Source organism: Pelodiscus sinensis, chromosome 14 (genome assembly GCF_049634645.1).
Source record: "Pelodiscus sinensis isolate JC-2024 chromosome 14, ASM4963464v1, whole genome shotgun sequence".
NCBI classification, from domain to species: domain Eukaryota; kingdom Metazoa; phylum Chordata; order Testudines; family Trionychidae; genus Pelodiscus; species Pelodiscus sinensis.
Genome location: NC_134724.1, coordinates 36,739,095 through 36,759,583, shown reverse-complemented (window position 1 = coordinate 36,759,583; position 20,489 = coordinate 36,739,095). Strand labels below are relative to the sequence as shown.

Below are 20,489 nucleotides of genomic sequence, written 5' to 3'. Positions count from 1 at the left end.
CGCCCGAGCCCGCCCGCGGGGCGGAGCAGCCAATAGCCGCGCGGAGAGCGCCGGAAGGCCCCGCCCCCGCTCCGCGAAGGGCCCAAACCAGGTGGGGGAAGGGGCGTGGCCCCGGCTGAGGCGAGTGGGAAAACCAGCGACGTGCTGCTTGGCCACGCGCTCGTCAGAGCGCGATACGGCTCCGCCCCCGGCTCCGCCCATAGCAGGGAGCCAGCGCGGGCACTGCGGCCTCGCGCTCCCCCAAGCATGGAACGCCAGCGCCGGCTTCCTCAGGGCGGGGGCGGGGGGAGGAAGCCCCTCCCCTCCCCTCCCCTCCCCTCCCGCGCTGGGAGCCAGCGGAAGCGAAGACTGGCTCCGTGCGCTGCCTTTTTTCTTCCCCGGGACACACTTCCGGGAAGGTTCCAGATGGAGCAGCGGGAGTCCATGTTACAGCGTGGAAGTAACACTCCTCCCCCCCCAACCCTGAGCCCCTGCCCTGGGTGCCTCCTAGGGCTGCCAGGTGTCCAGTATTCGCCCGGACAGTCCGGTACGTGCAGGCTCCGCCCGGTAAAACCCCCAGGAAATGCTGGACAGTGGAATGTTCGGTATTTCCTGTTTCCACCGGACGGAAGCCCGGCAACGACAATTTTCCCTGCCCTGTCTGGCGGGAGTGCGGCAGAGTCTAGTGAAGGGGGAGCAGGGGGGGACACTTGCCGGGCACCGGGCTGGGCTGGGGGGAGGAGCGCACACTGCTCTGGCCCACGTGACCAGCAGAGACCTGGCCCCGTGATGCCTCCCTCATCACCAGATGTGGCCAACTCACAGCTCACGTGTGGCTCTTCCCCCCCCAAGTGCATCTCATGAAGCTCCTCCTGCACACGCATTCCCCCCCCCCCCCCCCCCCCCGCCAATGGCTCCCGGTGCTTACCGGTTGGAGCTGGAGGGTTTTAAAAATGGTGCCCAAGATGGTGGCCATTCTGGGGCATCTTTTTTTCTGCTTGACAACTTCTCCCCCTTTTTTCCCCTTTGACGGAATTTTTCCCTTTTTGGGGGGGGGTTTGGGGTTTTTTTAAACTATCTGGTAATCCTACTTATACCCCCACATCTCCAGCCATAACACTCCTGCACCCCAACCCTGAGCCCATCATCCACCTGACCCTCCCCCCCCCCCCATGCACCTCATATCCCCACATCTGAGTACCCAGCCATAACACTCCTGCACCACCCACACACCTCAGCCCTGTGTCCTGAGCCCATCATACACCTGAGCGGCCCTGGTCTGAGCCCATCATACTCTCACATCCTCAGGCCCCTGCCATAATACTCCTGCTTCCCCCCCACACCTCAACGTTGAGGCCCTTACCCCAATCCAGAATCCTGCACCCTCACATCCCCAGGCCCCTGCTATAAGGTTGACAGAAGACAGCCTGAATGCCTGCATGAAGCTAGATATGACCAGTTATGTAAACTTCAAAGAAATGTGTGAAAAGATGCAGCAGCAGGAGTCCCATTAGATAAAGTCTGGGAGTACAATGATTCATTTATGCTATGATTAATCATGTCAGTTATCAATAATATTAAGTTGTATATTTTCAGTCATGTAAATGGGCATTCTTATATAGCTTTGTTGACCACTTGTTCTGAATTTTGATGTAGTTTGGCTTAGGAATGTAATAGTATAGTCGATTAACCGATAAGCAAAAGTGTATAAGTTAATGCTATAGACTACACACATTTCCCTCCCCCCAGCAGTAATTTTTTTAGCAGATTGGCTAGCAGTCTGGCTCAGTCCTTGCTCACGCTGGATCCGGGACCTACCTCTGCATTTCAAGTGTATTAAGAGCCAGGTGGGCAGGCAGCCCAGCTCAGTTCTGGCTTGTGCTGGGTCCGGGAGCTCAGATCCTCCCAGACAGGGACTGCTGCCACCCCACGCTGCTGCCTCTCTCAGAAACAGCAGCACAGGGCAACAGGCAGCCAGTCCATGAAGGGAGCTGGTTTTTAAACTGGCTCCCCTCGCGGAGCAGCTCCCACCTAGCACCCCGCACTGTTGACTCTAATACAGTGGCTGCAGACCCCACCCCTGGGGAATACAGAATAGTCAACTAACCAATAAAATTTCATGAGGTTACTTGACTATTCAATTAACTGATATTTAATATCCCTAGTTCGGCTCTTTGGTTTGAAAAGGTTGCCCACCCCGATTTAGATCATCCCTGATAGGTATCTGTTCAACCTGCTCTTAAAAAAAATCATCTCATTTTTTAGAAAAAAAACTTTCATTCTGGGGGGTTAAACTCCAACCTAAACCTTCCATGGTGCAATTTAAACCCATTGCTTCTTGTCCTATCCTCAGAAGTTAAGGAGAATAATTTTTCTCCTTCCTCAAACACCCTTGTAGGTAATTGGATGGTGCTACCATGTCCCTGTTCAGTTTTCTCTTTTCCTAGATTCCTTTCTGCAGTACTCCTTCCTAGACACTGCCTATTTTGTACATGTGAAGCTAATTCTTCTTCCTTAAAGGGAGTACTTTGCACTGGTCTCATTGAATTTCATCCTTTTGACCTCAGACTATTTCTCCAAAGCACTTGCAACCCCTCCCAGCTTGGTCTTATCTGCAAACTTTATAAGCATACTCTATGCCATTATCCAAAACACTAAAGATTTTGAACACAACCACTCCCCAAACTGACCCCTGTGGAACCCCACTTGTTATGCCCTTTCAGCATGACTGAATCATTGATAACTACTCTCTGAGAATGGTTATCAAACCAGTTATGCACCCACCTTATAGTAGCCCCATCTAGGTTATATTTCCCTAGTTATTGATGAGTTTATGCAAGACTATCAAATGCTTTACTAAAGTCTAGGTATACCACATCTACTGCTTTCCCCTTATCCTGTCAAAGAAAGTTATCAGGGTGGTTTTACATGATTTGTTCTTGACAAATCCATACTGGCTGTTACTTATCTTCCAGATATTTGCAAATGGATTCCTTTAATTATTTGCTCCATTGTCTTTCCTGGTACAGAAGTTAAGCTGACTGGTCTATAGGTTCCTGGGGTTTCTAATTTTCCCTTTTTATAGCTGTGCACTATATTTGCCCTTTTCCACTCTCCTGGAATCTCTTCCATCTCCACGACTTTTCAAAGATTATGGATAAGGGCTCAGATACCTCCTCAATCAGCTCCTTTGAGTATTCTAGGATGCAGTCATCAGGCCCTGATGACTAAGACATTTAACTTTTGTAAATAATTTAATTTTCTTTTCCTATTTTTACTTCTGAACCTCCCCAGTTTTCATGGGCATTCACTGTCAGGCATCCAGTTGCCACCCATCTCCTTGACAACGAAGTCATTAAGCACCTCTGCCATTTCCACATTTTCTGTTATTGTTTTAACCTTTTCATTGAGCAATGACCCTACCCTATCCTTGGTCTTCCTCTTGCTTCTAATATATTTGTAGAATATTTCTGTATTACCCTTTGTCTCTAGAAAGGCAAAAGCACAAAATGAGCTCATCTAGCTAGTTTTGCCCCTACATACTTGTTTATATTCACCCTTAGTACTTTGACTTAAGTTTCCACTTTTTAATACAACTCCTTTTTGATTTTTGGACCTTTCAAGATTTCCTCGTTAAGCCAGGGTGGTCTCTTGCCATACTTGTCTTTCCTAGGCAGTGGAATGTTGTGCTCTTGCACTCTTAATAATGTCCCTTTGACAAACTGCCAACTGTCTTTCCTCTTAGGGATCCCATGGGATCTTACCTACCAGGTCCCTGAATTTACTGAAGTCTGCCTTGAAATCCACTGTCTTTATTTTGCTGTTCTCCCTTCTACCATTCTTTAGACTCATGAACTCTGATTTCATGACCACTTTCAAATTCTCAACCAGTTCCTTCCTATTTGTTAAAATCAAGTCTAGAACAGCCTCTTCCCAGTAATGATCTCCACTGTCTGAAGTAAAACATTGTCTCCAATACATTCCAAGAACTTGTTGGATAGTCTGCGCCCTGCTGTGTTATTTTCCCAACAGGTGTCTGGATAGTTGAAGTCTCCTATCACCACCAAGTCCTTTGCTTTGGATGATTTTGTGCCTTTGCAATGGAATGCCCTCTGAACTACTTCAGCAGCGAGTCACCCAAAATTTGTCCTGACTTTGAGGTACCAGGATCAGTTGAATCATTAGGACAGTGCCCTAAATGCTCAAATCCTGTTGTCAAGTCACGTAGGCTAAGTATCCTACAGGAGAGTGATGGTCTGTAGGGACCTGCATAACGCACACAAAGGAGGCAAAAGTGAGCAGGATAAAGGAGAGATTGCTGTTCCCTTAGCAGTCCATCACAGTGTTCTAGGCTAATATGGTGGTCTGCCTAGCTAGTAGAGGTTTTGCCTGGACTAAAGTTTAAGCTGCATGTTACGTTTATATTTTTCAGATGAACACCTCTACAAAGAAGTGAGTCTAATGGGTATTTGTCTATTTGGGGTGAGTATATTCCCACGTTAATACCGATCAGCGGTGCACATCAGAAGAGCAGCTGCTTCCATTTGCCTGACATGTCAAGAGGACAGGTTGGCCTTGCCCAGATATGATCCTAAATACACAAATCAAACATTTATAAAAGACTAAAAAGAGCAGCAGCAGAGAGTAAATGTAAGACATTTTATTTTACATACAAAAAGGGTGCAAACGGGAGCCCCTACCCCCCAAAAGGGGAAGGGGAGTAATTAAAGATCACATTTGTTGTGTTTCTTATGATGCCCTACTCAATGGGCAAATCAGAAAGAGACCAACAGTAAGCAGGACCCATTTTCTTGATGGAAAGGAGCTCCCTGTGGAGGGGTCTTCCCCATGGTATAAGCCCTTATCCTGGTTGAACCATTTCAAACACGTTGTAAATTGACATTCATGTTAAAAAATACTACAAGTTCTATGTTCACAGCTGAGCTTTGAGACCAGTGCCTGAAATATGAATAAAACATTGCATTACATACTTAAAACAAGAGAAAAACTCAAGGCATTTTAAACAAGAATCTGACATCCACGCAATATTTAAAAAATGATTTCCACAGCCGATTTTCATATATTTTACAGTAAAAAAGTTGCAATCAACACCCCCTCAAAAGTACAAAGGGTTAAATTAAAGGAATAGACAAAATAAATTACAGCTTGTAAAGTTTCCAGTGGGGATTAATCACTTGACAGGATTTCCTGTTTGGGGTTTATAATGCTATTTGGTATAATCTACACGTTCCCAGAACATATTCTTCTCTCGCTGTGTGATAACATACAAGACTTTACCAGGACCAGCTTGCAGTTCTAGTTTGGTAAGAGAACTTGTCACTTGTTTTAGCCAAGTGTTCCTGGAAGAAAACAAGGTTCTCAGAGTTGCTTGCACTGTGCAGTTAGAGCTATACAGACGGGGAGCGTCTCCTGATCCTTTTCCCGAGACACTCTGAAAAGGATTAGACAAGTCTTTTAAAGCCTTTTCCTACCTCTGTTCCTCCTGACTTGGCCTGCACCTGTGATTTGGGCAGGGCAGACAACAGAGAACTGTCCCCATCGATCACTGTCAGCTGGACGGTTTCTCTTCACTCTTGGAGATCAGAACCTGGCCCTTGCTTGGTATTGGTATTAATTCTGTGAAGTCCCAAGGCTCTGATCTCTTGCCCTGGAAATACTTGTGATGTACTAAAGAGCATGTGGGGACAGGAGCAAGAAAGGAAAGATTTCTTAGAGTCTGAAGTTGGTCAAACTAGAGACATGCCCACTGTTATTTCAGACCTTGAAGCCCAGCTTTACACACACACACCTTTACACAAATACTGAAGTGGGGTTCCATTTGGACGTGGGGAATACATGTTTCTGAATAGATCTGAATCAGCATCGGTCACCTATTACTGTACAACTATTAAACTGCAGCCTGAGAAACCAGTTCTGTTACAGTCAGTTATCTGGCAAAGTAACTGAAAACACCAAACACTTTAAAACCTGTACTCGCTCAATTACAGAAAGAGTCCTAGAGCACAGCACTGCCAAACACTGTGCAAACTGCAAGCACCCTGTGGAGGGGAATGCTCATCTAGAAGTTGGTAACCGAAGCCTCACTTGCAAACCAACCCTGACAAAGATGGAGCTGGCAGCTGTTACTCACAGTAAAGTCTTCAAGCTGGTCAGACTTTTCCTGAAACTTGAGTGGTATTGTGGAAAAGCAAAAGGTTCCCAATCTATAGTGCCTTTAAGCACTGTACCTCATGTATGCTGGTTTGCAGGGGAGCACAGGATGAAAGCTATGTTTGTACGGACACCATTTCTGGATTTCAGGTCCCCCTGGGGGTTTAAACAGCATTCCCTCCAATCTGAACTAAACACAACCAAGGGAGGGCTCAGCTCAGCACTCTCCAGCTTGCTCTCTACTAACAGAAGCCATGCAACAAGCTCCAGGACCCAGGCACGTTACTCATGTCCGAATCCAGGGTCAAAATGGAATACTATGAAGTTACTGCTTGCTAATTTGTTACTAGAAAGAGTCAAAGCACAAGAGGAGATGGACTCCTAGAGAGGTTTTAAAGAGCCAGGGGAAGGACGTTTTGAGGTTTCTTTTCCTTTTCAAAGAGCATGAGTGTTCCTGGGAGCACTGATTCCGGAAACTAGGAGATACAGGTCATGCAAAAGAGTGATTACTTCAAAGGCTGTGATTAAGGAGTAAGGTTTCCAACTAAGCAGACCCTGGCATTACGCAATTACTAACACTGAGACTCACCACTGACAGAATGCTATATGTGCATTTTCTGTCTATATTGAAAGCTACTTTTAGAAGATGCTTCTTTTGGCTAATAAGGAGCAGCTGCTTTAATGCATTTTTCCCAACTGTACTGAGAATAAATAAGCAATTGCTATTTGCATGCTGGAAACCTCTTGATCGTGGCAGTTCAGTAGATTAGTTGATTCGTTTCAACTACCCAAGTACGTGAAGTATTCTGCTTACTAGATACCTGGTACACAAACACCTGTCCCTCACATTACACATAACAGAGCAGCTAAATTATGGCCAATGAGGAAGACAGTGCTCAGCATGAGTGCAAATCGTTCCCACCCTCCACCATGGGCTGAGGTTTCTCAGTGTTGCACCCATCATGCTGGTGTTGTGTTCTGCTTAGATTCTGATGTGGACTGAACATAGCTCCAGCGTTCAGCTAGGAGTGAGGAGCTGCTGCTGAATTTTCAGTTCAGCTTCTCTGTAGTGTATGAGGCAGGAGCACGCCATGTCCTTGCCATTTGGGAAAGACCCATTTGATGCTGTGCCCCACTAAGTTATCGACAGAAGGACGACTGATTATGCTCAATGTGGCTAGCACATTTCTCATTGGTTCACATCGTCATGTCCAAACAGTAGAGCCCCAAAGTCACCTATGATGGTGCCTTTCATTTACCAGGGAAGTGTGCGGAGAAGAGGGTTAGTTCCAGCATTCCTTAAGCAAGCTGTATAAGGCTGGACTGTTCATGGCTTTAAAGAAAAATAAAGCATTTCAAAAGCTCCCGCACTGTACATGGTCCCCTCGCAGAGGATTTCAGAGCTGCTTTAGTACAGCATGGAAGGGTTAGAGAACCCAGATTGAAGCAAAGAAAACATCTGTAAGGGTTCTCAGGAAGGGGTAATAATTACATCTATACATGGAGTTCAATACAGCAGTGCAATATTTTATTGAAAACCTCACTTGAGACCTCCGGATACTGTAATGCAACTTTTGATGGGTCCCTGCTGCAGGGGAGCCACGCCTGGAAATCCAACTGCAGTATTAGGCCATGCGAAGGAAGCGCTGGACAACCAGACGCTGCTCCTGCTCAGCAGCTCCACTGGTCAGCTGTGATCTGAGAGTCTCTCCTCTCACTTTCTTGAAGAATGCAGGAATGTACTAATACATGAACTTCCAGTGGGGGGGAGAGGCAGGGAATTCATTAATGGAGGTGGGGGTCAGTGCTTAAATTTCCTACTGTAAGATGGGCCCACTTGATCTGGCTTTTATCACCAATCACTTCTTGAACTTCCTGGGTCAAATAGTTTCCTTGGAATAGGACTTACTTTTTACCCGCTTTTTACATCCTTTGCCCTTCTGAAGAGTCCAATATGCGACAATAGTGCAAGAGGGCTTGGTATAAGTGAGCATTACCAGCATGCCTGGGGAGAAACATTCCCGCCCTCATACGCATTATCATAGGATTAAAAGAACACTATCTCCAGAGCAAAGCAGTAGTTGGGGTCACCATGAAATGGCTTTCAAACTGACCCACTTAAAAACAAAGGAAAATTTCTTACCAATCAAATACATTCGCTTATGTAAAAAATATTTAAGAACCAAAACAAAGTAGACACACTCCCCTCCTCACACGTACTTTGCAAACTACAAGCTACTCCCTGATTGGAAAGAGTTAGGAATGATTGAACGATGTCAGGAAATGCAGAAGGAACTGAGTTTCTCCTCTGAGTTTTGGTGACAGGCACTTAATGGGGTTTAGGAGGGCAGCAATGCATGTGTCTCTGGGCCCAGTGAAATCTGGAGAGCTGGGTGCATACAGCTGCTTTTTCCTCACAAATTCCTGCGCTTCCTTCCCCCCAAAGATGCCGAACCATGGTTTCCTATGGTGAGTGTAAGGAAATGTTCATTTCAAACAGCCTGACTTTTTAGAGAGCCAGCAGCCATGGAAGAGTACCGGAACAGGCTGAGCAGCAAAACGACTTGATTGAATGTCCCCTCCCCTCCTCTCCCTGGGCACAAGAAAAGGAGTTAGGGAGTTCAAGTAGCCATACGCAAGGGGGAAGGGAAGTGTTTTCCTTATGCATCCCATTTGTTACACTTAGGGAAGCTTCTTGCAGAACAAAAAGTGGATTTACAAATCTCTTGGGCTAGCGAATGAAGAGCAGCCAGCTGCAGCTTAACTTCCCACAGGTGGCAGAGAGGAAGAGAATAGCAAAAAGCTTGGCTACAGCTGCTTGCTTTCCATTTGAGTAAGGCATTAAGATACTAGTAGCTAATGGCTAAAAACTGTAAAGGACCCCCAAAGGGATTCGCAGCAAGACCAGGGTGCTAGGCTGAGTTCCATGCTACACACCCTAACCCCTGCACTGCACTAGAGTGCCTGCTCGCTTACCTTCCTGCTGCTCCGCTCACTCCTGAAATGCACTCACCCCCCTTGAAGGGGGAGGCAAGCCCAGCTCCCATGGCTTCCCTTCCAGCTCGTGCCATTACATGCCCTTGGAAGCAGCTGGACTGTCATTCTGAAGAGATGGTATATTAGAGAAAATCTGCCTCAACTCTCTGTAGGGATTTCAAGCACTGAGGTGGGGGACAGCGAAAGCCCCTGAAACGAGGGGGCTGATCCCATGCTGATGGAATATGCAGACAGGCAAAGCATGAGGAACCAATGTCTAGCCTCCACAAAAAAGCTCCTGTAACCCTATGCCACACCCCTCCCTCCCCCCCCCCCCCCCCCCAGCTGCCTCAGCACACTTTGCAAGTGAACTCATATCCCAGCGCAGGGACTAAGCCCATTGCTAAGTGATGGTTGGCTCAAAACGGGCGTGCTCCCCCTCCAGGAAAACCTCATGCTGTGTGCTCCAGGCCCCACAGAGCCCGGACAGCCTGCAGAGCACGTCTCAAGCCCACACAAGGTCTGATTTGAGTAGCTTATGGGGCCACCTGCAGATGCAGTCACTGTAAGGCAGTTAAGTGTCGATTCCCTGCTGGGGTAGCTTTGCTTCTCTAACATTACCACGGTAGAGTATTCAGTACATTGAAAGAAAGGTGCTTACTCCACAATCAACCTCCCAGACGCCATCTGAGATTACGAGGCCACCCAGCTGCCCCGTGGGAAAGGTCAGCTTCCCAGTTACGTAATCGACAGCTGCTGCGCTACCCCAAGGAAACTCCTCTCGCTCAGCAAGACTGAAGCCTCTCCCTGCTCCAACAGAGAGCTAGTGCCTTCCAACTGCAGGCTGGTTGTGTCAGGCACCGGGTAGGAAACCATGGTAGGGCCATTCACTGGCAGCTACAAAGAGGGATTCAAAATTCAAGTAGGTTTCTCTCAGCACACAACCAACACGGGGCAGTAGGAAGCCCAGGCTGGTGTTAGGGTTTTGTGGATGTTGCAAGCAAACCCCCGTTGAGGACATTCTTTGTAACGCCCCTCCCTCCCACATTCCCAGCTGATGTCTGTGCCGGCATCACTTGTCCCTGTGAGAATCTACAGACACAATATGCATCTGTAATGCTAAAAATAATAAAAAGTGCAACAATGTCAGTTTCTTTAAAACAATCCGCACTGCTCTGTTACTGTCTGGAGAAGGGAGTGGTGAAGGAAGCCAGAGCGCCCAAGGGACTGGAACAGTAGATTGCAAGTCTGACTGCAGAATAACTGTTCCCAAGGAGCCTAGGAGGGAGCCTGTCTCCCACTGCTGTACCTGGCCAGGCTGGCGAAACAGGCTGATGCCGAAAAGGGTTTTGGGGAGAAACTGCCCCATACCAGCCAGGCCCTTCTCCCACGTGTCTTTCCTGCCCAACCACGGGTCATCCTGCCCTTAGCCGTCAATGGGTATTTCCATTGGGGAAGGAGGACGACGGAGGGCAGAGAGTGCGAGGGGGAGGAGGGGAAGTGAGCAGGAAACAAAGCATAGTTCTCAGGTTTGTGAATGATGCCTTCTGCCGTAAACAACGGGAAGGAGGGTCAGCCAGCCAGTCTGCCTGCCCTCTGGGCAGCCAAGGCCTGAGCCAGCTGCAGTCCTGATCCCAAAAGGAGCGTCAGGCTCGGAGCGAACGAGGAGCCCGTTGAGCAGATCCACCCTAGAGCAGTTTGTTTTGGAACAATTTTCTTCTCTCTTTTTGGTTTAAAGTGTCACTTTTCTCTTCTTCCTACGCCGCCGCCTCCCTCCTAGAGAGAAGCCCCTTTCAGTGAGACAGGGCAGGAGCTGCAGGTGGAGTTCCCACAAGACCCCAGGAGGCACCGGTCACTTGTGACGCTGGGCAGTCTTCTTCCTTTTCCTCTTAAAGAAACAGCAGCACCTAGAGCAAAGGACACAGCAAGTCAGTAGAGTGGCCCACACCCTCCAGCAGGCCCAGCGTGGGCTTCCCTTCAGAGTGCATGCGGTGGGATCTCTACATGCCCAGCAGCACGGACAAAACAGACCTACCAACATCTCCTCCAGCAGGAGGAAAGTCCACGAGGCCAGCAGCAGACCAGTCTAGCCCACAATAGCAGGGGCAGCAGAACTGTGCTCAGACTGCATGCCAAGGGCCAATGGGAGCCAGGTGTTTCACACGCTGGGATTTGCTGTTTGGAAGAGGAGGGTCAACTGATCGCTACTGTTAATGTTTTGCTGATACCCACAGGATCAGGGACTGGTGCCAGGTGCTGCATGAAGCACAAGTCCCTGCCCCAAGGAGCTTTAGTGAGAACAAGGAAATAAGACAACAGTACGGGAGGCGGATGAAGATTTGCAGGAGCACCGGGATCTCCCATTGCTGGGAGTGAAGGAAACAAGTGAGAAACACAAAAGGGCCGTTTCCCTCTCCCTAAAACCATTAACAGCCTGTGTCCTAACAGGTGCAGGAACGGTTGGAGCCAAGCCTGCCTGAAGGTTTCCAGCCACATAACGTGCTGTGTTTCTAAACTGCTCATGAAAAGGACTAGTTCTGAGAAGGTCCGACTGGGAGACAGCTTCCTTTACTGAGCCCTTGATGGATGGCAAACAACAAAAGTTTCAGTTTAAAGGACAATGGTTTAGTCTGCAAATATAACCCCTACTTCTTCCCTCATCTGAAGGCTCGGTACGCAGTGAATAGGGAGGCAGGAAGACAGGAAGGAGGAAGCAGAGGTGGTGTGAAAAAACACCCTTCAAAGCTGATCCCTGAAAGACTGAGGTTTCACTTGCCCAAGACACCCAGTCTCAGCTCCACCAATCATTATATGGTATTAGAGACAAATCTCTAGTCTTTGTTTTCAGGGCCCAGTGTCAGGAACATCAGCATGGAAAGATCTATGTACGTTGCAAATTCATCTGCTTCTGTACTGCTTTGTCCCTTCCCCATGACATCACAACAATTTCCTCAATGACCAGCTGTCACATTAGGGATTACGGCCTTTGAGAAGGAAGGAGGAGGACATGGAACAGGCAGAAAGGTCTGCAAAAGCCCTGTTATCATGTAAGGACACCCAGTATGCACACGGAGCAAAGGCATTAAGAAGCCAGGCCACAGAACAGCAGCAGCATCTCCAGGCAGACTCACTGTCTTATTGAGTCAGTGGTGGCTCTAAACAAGCTTTTCATGTTGGTATTTATCGGAGAGCTGAAGTACACACTGCTGCCCCTGAGGAGTGGATGCCATCTTCTGTCTCAGCCCAATTATTTCTGGAAACACTTAATCGTCTTAGTAAGTGAGACACGAGTCTGGCAGCCTCCAGAGCAAACCCAGATACAGAAATGGCAATAAAGTGACAAGTGTCCCTAGACCATGCTTGCCTGTGTGCCTCGGCCATGGCCAGCAGCAAGCACCCCTCCAGTGATCGGCAGTTCCACCTCCAGGGCTCATTCTTAACTCCCCTTCAGAGACTTCCCCGGGGGGCGGGGGGGGGGAAGTGGTGAACATGAGACATGAACGTCCTGTCACTAGCAAATGGATGATTTCACACAGGTCCTGCCTAGCCATCAGCTGGTACTAATTCTGGTCACACCACTCTAAGATGGTTTGGAATGAGACAGAGGTTCATCAATTTGAAGGTGAGAGGGGACGACTCATCTGATCTGCATAACACAGGCTATCGAATTTCCTCGTGGTGACCCACCCATGTCCTGAACCACCCATGTGGCCTCCTTTAACCATGCAGGACCCTCTGTTTTCCTCCCACTTTCTTCAGGAGACGGGAACTACCACTTCGAGAACAGGACAAGCCTGAAGGATTATCAAAAGTCTATGATGAGGGAAGAAAAACATATGGCCCAGATTCACTCACTACCTGGACTGAAAGGGTCTGACTAATTTCTAGCTGCTCTTTTCAGCCATCTCTTTCCGTGGGGATTGGTTTGCTCTCCTTTGGCCCCCATTGCTCAGAGGGCTTCTTGGCTCAGTTTGGAAGGGTTCAGGAAAGGAAGTTGTGAGTTGTTAACAGGCAGAGGTAGAAACAACAAAAAGACAGGCTGACAGTTACAGAGCGTGACCTTTGTGCGTGCAGACAGTGTCTGAACAGCCCCGAGCACGACACACAGAAGCCAAAGAGATGCCAGAGGTACCAGTGGAGGCAGTGCCAGTGGACAGGGGGGCAAAGGAGGACCAGTCTGCCATTAAACGGGAACATTCTCCACCCCAGAGGGGGGCCACGAGGTTCCAACTCCCTACCTTCTACTCCCGGCTCTGTAGCTGAATAGGGGCTCCCCAAACCCACTTTGAGACAAGATGAGAGTGAGTGGACAGAACCCAGAATTTCTGGATTTTAATCTTGTCTCTGCCACTGATTTCTGTATTATCTAGGGCAGCTCACTTCACTTCTGCGCTTCAATTTCCCCATCAGTAAAACCAGGGCTTCGTGCTCCCTAGAGGGGTGTCCCAGAAGTTCCAGTGCAGTGCTCGGAACGCACACTGTACTAGAGAAGTGCTGAGCATTACGGGGTAGGAGATGCTGCTGATGGTAGAGGGAACCACTAATGCCACAGTAGGCTCAGGCAGCAGCTACTCCAGCCTGTAAGCTCTCTCAGATGAAAACCTTGGTCTTCCCCCCACAATCCTTGAGCTGCAGAAACTTGCTGGAAGGCAAAAACATACTCCCCACCAACCTGGAGCAAGATCAGGGGTTCTCAGCCTGAGGGCCATGACCAGCCTGCCTTTTCCAGACAGCCCAATGAGAAGGAGGTTCGAGGTAGGAGGATGGAGGTCTCGTGATGGAAGAGGAAGACGACCATGGCTCTAGCCCACCACATCTGTTGATGGGAACCCTGCTCTGCTCACGTTCATATTCACAAATCCTCCAAAGGAGCAGCAGACCCCCACTTAAGGGCAAGCACAATGCTCCCAGGAACGTGGTATGATCAGCTTTCCACCCCAAACCATCTGTTGTGAAAAAAACTTAACACAGCGAATAGTCCTGCAGCACCTTAGAAACAGGCAAAACATGCAGATGGTATCATGAAGTGGGCCGTGCCCACAAAAGCTCTTCAGAGGAATACATGTTCTTCAGGCTGTGCCCACGAAAACTCACGACACCATCTACATGTTTTATAGTCTCTAAGGTGCTGCAGGGCCATTGGTTCTTTCAAGTTTTTTCTATTCCAGCCTAACGCAGCTCCCCTCTGAAACATCTGTTGTGAGGAATTCCCGTGAGAGATTTGGCAGCCTGGTCCGGCCTCTGCCCAGCTCCTTTAGACATTATCTGCTCACACACTTGCATGTTTGGTGAAAACATTAAGCTGAACGGATAAAGGATGAGAAATTTTTTTAGATTTTAACGGATCAGTCCAAAGATTCGTTTAATTGCTTGGGCCTACTGCGGCCTCCTCTTATGCACACACGCCCATCCTGCATGTGTTCCCCACCCGCTAGCAATAACTGCACTGGCTTGGATTTCTAACTTGTGCAGCTATTCAGACTGTTTTGGTTGGTTTGATTTTGCCAATCCCAGTCTAGTCTGGTCCGCTCCCCCTTGCCCGTGGACCGGCGAGAGGGACTCACCACAAGTTGAGCATTTTCAGGCAGCTACAGAGAGTGTGTAGAGAGAAAAACACAGAAAGGAAGAAAGAGCAATTAGTTCACAGAGGTGGGATGAAAGCATGTCACTGCAAGCCATGCAAACATGCAGTGCAGACTGGCAGACACACGCCTGGCCCACCCGCCCTCTCTTCCCTGCTCCATCTCAGACCCCGTAGCACATCGCAAAAGACACCCTGACAAGTCGCTGCAGAGAAGCAGGATGTGCTTTCCCTGTCCTGTGGCCTGGCACAAACATCCCTGGTCAGCGGAGGGTTAACAAGGAGTGAGCATCCGGGATGTCCCTGGCTGGGAAGGTGCCCGGCCAGCCAAGAAGGGGATCCAAACTACAGAGGGATGGACACCAGATGGCTTATGTGGCAAGGAGATGCCATGTTCATCACAGCTGCTGGGGTTAGGGGGGCCCTTCACAAACAGAGTCTGCAGCATTTTCACCAGCTTCCCTTGCCTGCCCACAGACCCTACTTTTCCCAACACACTTCCTCACAAACTCAGAGGGCCCCAGGGAGTCCAGCATATTTCAGGCTGCCTGCAGAAAAAAGCGCCATAACCGAGGGGAGAACAAATCTGGACTCGTGTGACACACACATCTTGCAGGGAGAGAGCAGACATCTCACTTATTGCCGGGAACTAGCAGACTCCATCAGGTGATCATGACCAGATCAGCCAGTACAAGACAGTCCCCACCAGAATGCCATATGAACAGCTACTCTTCTCCACCAGAGACCCACAAACCACATCACCTAGGACTGGAGGGGGGACACTGACTCCTCCTGTGGAGAACACGCAGGGTAACACTGTCCCGCCTTGCGCGCGCGCGCACCCACCCACACCCCCCCCCGCTGATGCCAAGACAGGCTAAACGGGTATGTTATTTGTACTGTGGTAGTGCTGAGGAGCCCCAGTGATGGCCCAGACCCCCATAATGCTAGGGGCTGTTCAGACACAGAACAGCGAGACAGCCCGTGCCCCACAGGGCTCTGCTAACTCTCACATCTGGCCACGAGCAATGGCTGGGGCCCAAACTGCAGAGCCGAGAGCTGTGTTGGTTAGGAGACTACAGGCCACATCTACCAAAGTTTGCATAACCAGCTCCAGCCAGTGCTCTGCTAGAGGTGCAGCCCACAGACTACATGTCCCAGCAAGCAAAGCAGCAGTCATGCCGATCAAGACAGCATTGTTCAATAGGACCTGTAGTCTCTGTGGGCTGCACTGTCCCCAAACTCCCCTTGTGCACACCTCCCAGCCCACCTCCCAGCCCTTCAGCTCTTGGATCTCTTGGCTGGGAAGGGAACAGACACCTTATGAGGGCCCCTCACCGGATGAACCAGGCCTGCAGAGAGTGAGGGAGGGCTGCGTTCTGAGCATGCCCAATCCGGGTAAGCCTGCTCACTGTATGCCAAGCAGCAAGCTTGCAAGAGACCCTGCAAGTCTGCTCCTCTGGTCCAGGTCATGGAGAAATTCCCAGCATGAGAGCCAGTTCAAAGAGCCTGACTGAGTCTTCTACCGATCAGTGACTTGGGCTGAAAGCCCTTCCTGAGTCAGAGGAGGGGGCAGGCACAGGGCTGCAGCCCTTGTGCGGAGCAAGCTCCATGTCCTAGCTCCTGCCAAAGGAAGATCATGCAAAGTGCCACCTGGGGGTGCTAGAGGGCAGCACACATGCAACAGACGCACAGTGGCAAGACAGCAATTCCTTCCCTCCCTCCAATCCCCAACAAGCTACGGATGGGACAGCCGGTCCCCCACACCAGCAGCATGAAGGGAGATTTGCTAGCCTCACCGGCAGAAGGGCTAGTGACACTTTCAGCCTTACTCGGCTCCTAGTGGCCCGGACCGGGGAGGGGGGGGAATTGAGGCAAAGCACGGTCCCTGCAAAGGGTTATTTTCAGACTGCTCTGCCTCCACGGCCCCACTTCTCAGACAGGAATGCCCTGCTGCTAGACTGACAGCTCTTTCCCAGAGCTGTGCTTGTGCACGCAGCACGAGCAAAGAGCACCTCCAGATGAGGGAAGATGGAGTCCCACATTCGATCCGCATGTTATCATCGGATACCACCATCTCGCTCACAGCACATGCGCTGGCCAAAGGTTACATTCTCCAGGCATCACAGTGACAAGGGGCGGCAGCAACACGGAGGTACCATGCAAAAAGCAGCCGTATTCAAGGAAAAGTTATGGATACACGCATCAAATATTTGAACAGGTAAACACCTCGCTCCTTTCAAATACAGAGGATTTAAAACCACCTCAGTGAAGAGTGTATTTGTAAAGCAAACATACTTCGCTTCTTCCACCACTTCCACCTCGGCCGGGGCTGTGATTGGTGCATTGGAGTGTACCCCTGTTGGGTCATCAACATTCAGTTCGCCATTTGTCGAGCTGACCACCTGAAACACAAAACCACAAGAGCTGCTAGGAATAAAGTCTCTTGGCAGAGTTAGTCAGCAGCCCACAGTGACAGGGCTGCCCTGACAACGGATACTGCAGGAAGAACACACGAAACCTGGAGCATCAGTACAAGGCAATTACTCTTCAGCTCCTTCCCCTCGGCCATGGTGCACCCGCCTACACAGCTGCACGATTGAACAGACTTCCCATGGCAGTGACTGAGTGCTAAAGCAGGCCCATTTCCCACAATACAGTCTCCCACAGTGTTTGCTTTAATGGATCGACTCACGGGACTGCCCCTGCTCTTTGGGAAGCTGTGCCACAATCCCCCCCTCCCCTTTTCCTTGTTTCATCCCACATCTCCGACTTCCCGCTTGTAACATCTGGTTACACAGGGCATTTCTGCCAAATGTTCCCCCGCCCAACACCTTAGATTTTTCTCAGTTCACCAACTTCAGCCTTCCAAGATTTTTGACTCCCAGCAGCCAGGAAACAGCTGAAGAGCTCAACATAAAATAAGCCCAAGTGTTTTGACACTAGGTGGCAAGATACCTTGGAGACAAAATGGATTCCTTAGCACTTGGCTACTGAGCTGACAGAGGGTGCACCACAGCCTGAATATCAGTAACTCCGCCGCCTACTTGCTGCCACTGACGGCTGCGGAACTGATTTGGGAACATGATCTGCCTCACTTTCCCCCAGAGAAGTGAATTCAGCTGCTTGTGGCAAGGTGTGCGCTTGAACTCCAGCTCCCGTTTCTCTCCACATCATTTGTGTCAGAGGCTGCTCAAATATTTTCACCATGGGTGGTTTTAAAGCACCTCGTTCTTCAGCTCCTCAGAGTCTAAGATACTGTAGCCAGGAGAACAAGGAGGAGGTTCTGAGAAACTCAGTCACTGTACTCCAGCAGCTGTGACTGTGGAACAGGTCCGCTGAAGACCAGGCTGTGGCTACTCTGGCCGGCCCTCCACACTCCTCTGAAACACACAAAGGACTCGAGTACCATTGAGAATGTTTACAGCTCCAGATTCCTGAACTCACTGCAATCCTAGCCAAGCGGTGAATGTTAAGTGCTTCACTATTACCACGGCACAAGGCAGAGACTATACATGCCCTTCCTATTTTCCCACACTTAGAAAGATAGGTTGAGGTTTTAATGGGGACAACCAGCAATACGGTCTAGGATGTTGTCAGAGGGTTCCCCAGATACTCCCTGTGGGCTTGGATGACCTGAGCACCAAAGACACTTGGGGGGGGGGGGGGGGAAGAGAGGGGAGGTAAAGATAGGGAAGCCAAAGTTGTAGCAGTCCTGAAAGGTGCCTTGGTATTTAGTTTATCCATATAGATTAGGGATGTAAAATCCCATTTTATTCTTTAACCTGTTGAACTTTCCAGTTTAACCAGTTAACCCAGGGTTTCCCCAAGCGGGCTCCGTGGAGCCCTGGGGCTCCATGCAATGGGGCCAGGACCTCCGTGAGAAAACACTAATGACAGTTGTGTGACCCTGTTGTTTTGTTTGTATTTTTCTGAGTTTTCTTGAAAAAAGTACAAGAACTACAAACAGAATTATAAAACTTCATCTATTTGGATACCTATTGAATTAAAAAAAATTCACAATATTTTTAAGGGCTCTGCCAAATTTTCAGGACCCCAATGGCCGGTGGTCACCAATCAGTCGATCGGGATCTACTGGTAGATCTTGGTGCCTCTGACGGGGATCCTGATTAGCTTGGCCAAGAGGCTATCAAGTGCCAGCATTTCAGCTGTCCCCCACTGCTGCTCATCTCCTGCCCTTTGCCTTGGAGCTGCCCCTCCCTCTGGGAGCTTCCTGCTTTTTGTGCAGGACAGGGCAGGGGAGGGAGAGGAGGATGCTGATGTCAGGGTGCCCCCTCTCCTACCCTGTATCCTATCTCCACAGGACAGAGAGGGGGCACAACAGGGTTTGGAATGGAGGGAGCTTGCTGGCTGCTTTAGGGAGTAGGCCAGGGCCAGGGCCAGGGCCAGGGCCAGGGCCAGGGCCAGGGCCAGGGCCGACCCTGCCTTAGCCCCACTGCACCACCCACCAGGAGCCACCAGCAGTACCCAGCTGGAGCCCACATCCCAAACTTCTACCCTAATCTTTAACCCCCTCCTGCATTCCAAGCCCCTGCCCTAGCCCTGAGCACCCCCGCATCCAAACACTGTCCCAGAGCCCTCCTACATCCTGCCCCCAGAGCAGCTCAGAGCCTCTCTCACACTCCAGATCCCTTAATCCAAGACCAGAGCCTGCACCCCACCCCTCTGCCCCAGCCTGGGGAAAGTAAGCGAGGATGTGCAAGAAAGGGAGGATGGCATGAGCAGGGGCGGAGCCTTGGAGAAGGGGTGGGAAGGAGGCGGGGCAAGGGTATTTATATTTGAGGTAGATCTTGGATTGTACCTAAATTTAAAAAGTGATCTGATTCTCAGAAAGGTTGGAGATCCCTGCCATAGGGACTCTGTGGCAGAGAAAGTTTGGCTAACCTCAGGTTTCCCAATTAAACGGGGTGGGGTGGGGACTGGATATCCCCCTCCCCCCCGCCTGCAGCAGGCCCCACAGGACTGGTGCAGCCCCCTGCCCATGGTGCACCAGACGGGGGCTGCTCTGGCTGGGTTGGAGTGCTGCCATGGGGCAGGAGCCTTTCACATGGCTAATATAGATACCCATTTCCTGGGAAGCTGGTCAAGCTCTGTGTGCGCAAAGTGTCTTTCTCTGGGAAAAGTTTAGGGTGGGAGTCCCCCTCCTCTGCCCAAATTCAGTATCTTTCCTAAGTGCGGCTTCTCCTCAGAGGCTCACCCTGGAACTGTTTTACACATTCTCTAGTGTTGCCTCTTCTGCAGCTATTCTGGAATGAGCTGAATTATACAGGGCCTCAGCCCCTTCTTGCTCCCTCCCCCTCCTCTCCAAGTCGTTAAGGGTTAATAATTAACTGAAGCCAGGGGAGGGGGCTATCCCCTAGTTATAGTTTCTAGGGGCCTGGTTACAGCACAAACGTTCGCAGACGCAAATGGCACTGATGTAAAGCCCCACCATTCGCATACTGCTTGTGTAGGTGCATACGAAGCCCTTTGTGTTGGCAGGGTGCATACTCACTAGGCATGCTTGTGTCAGTGCACAGCACAGTGTACCATGCGATGCACCATCCTCATTTGCAACTCACCACCTTCCAGTGCACTTAGTTTTTCCAGATGTTCTGGCAACGTACAGTGGGCCAGAAACGAGTTGTGGAGGAGGGACTTGGAGCAAGAGGTTAAATTCCCATCATGCAACTTCCTCCGCCCCAAAATGCCATCTCTACCATATTTTCTGCAAGTCCCATGACAGCACATGACTGGCTGCCGTCTGCCACCAGTGACAGAA

The 20,489-nt window shown here is 49.8% G+C and overlaps 1 protein-coding gene and 1 long non-coding RNA gene across 8 annotated transcripts in view; one reads left to right on the top strand and one right to left on the bottom strand.

Annotated features, from left to right (window-relative positions):
• Positions 1–130: 130 nt before the first annotated feature.
• On the top strand, positions 131–6,875 carry LOC142818347 (uncharacterized). Its single transcript, XR_012895814.1, has 2 exons — positions 131–526; positions 4,412–6,875. It is a non-coding gene; the product is annotated as an uncharacterized LOC142818347 (long non-coding RNA).
• The window catches only part of CSNK1G1 (casein kinase 1 gamma 1), a 171,008-nt gene continuing 155,142 nt past the window's right edge, over positions 4,624–20,489 (bottom strand). For all 7 annotated transcript variants that reach the window (XM_075897483.1, XM_075897479.1, XM_075897485.1 and 4 more), the window contains 2 exons: positions 17,006–17,112; positions 4,624–11,033 (listed from right to left, as the gene is read on the bottom strand). In XM_075897483.1, the coding sequence (XP_075753598.1) occupies positions 10,979–11,033; positions 17,006–17,112 (162 nt within the window). In that variant the 3' untranslated portion in view covers positions 4,624–10,978. The remainder of the gene's footprint in view (positions 11,034–17,005; positions 17,113–20,489) is intronic.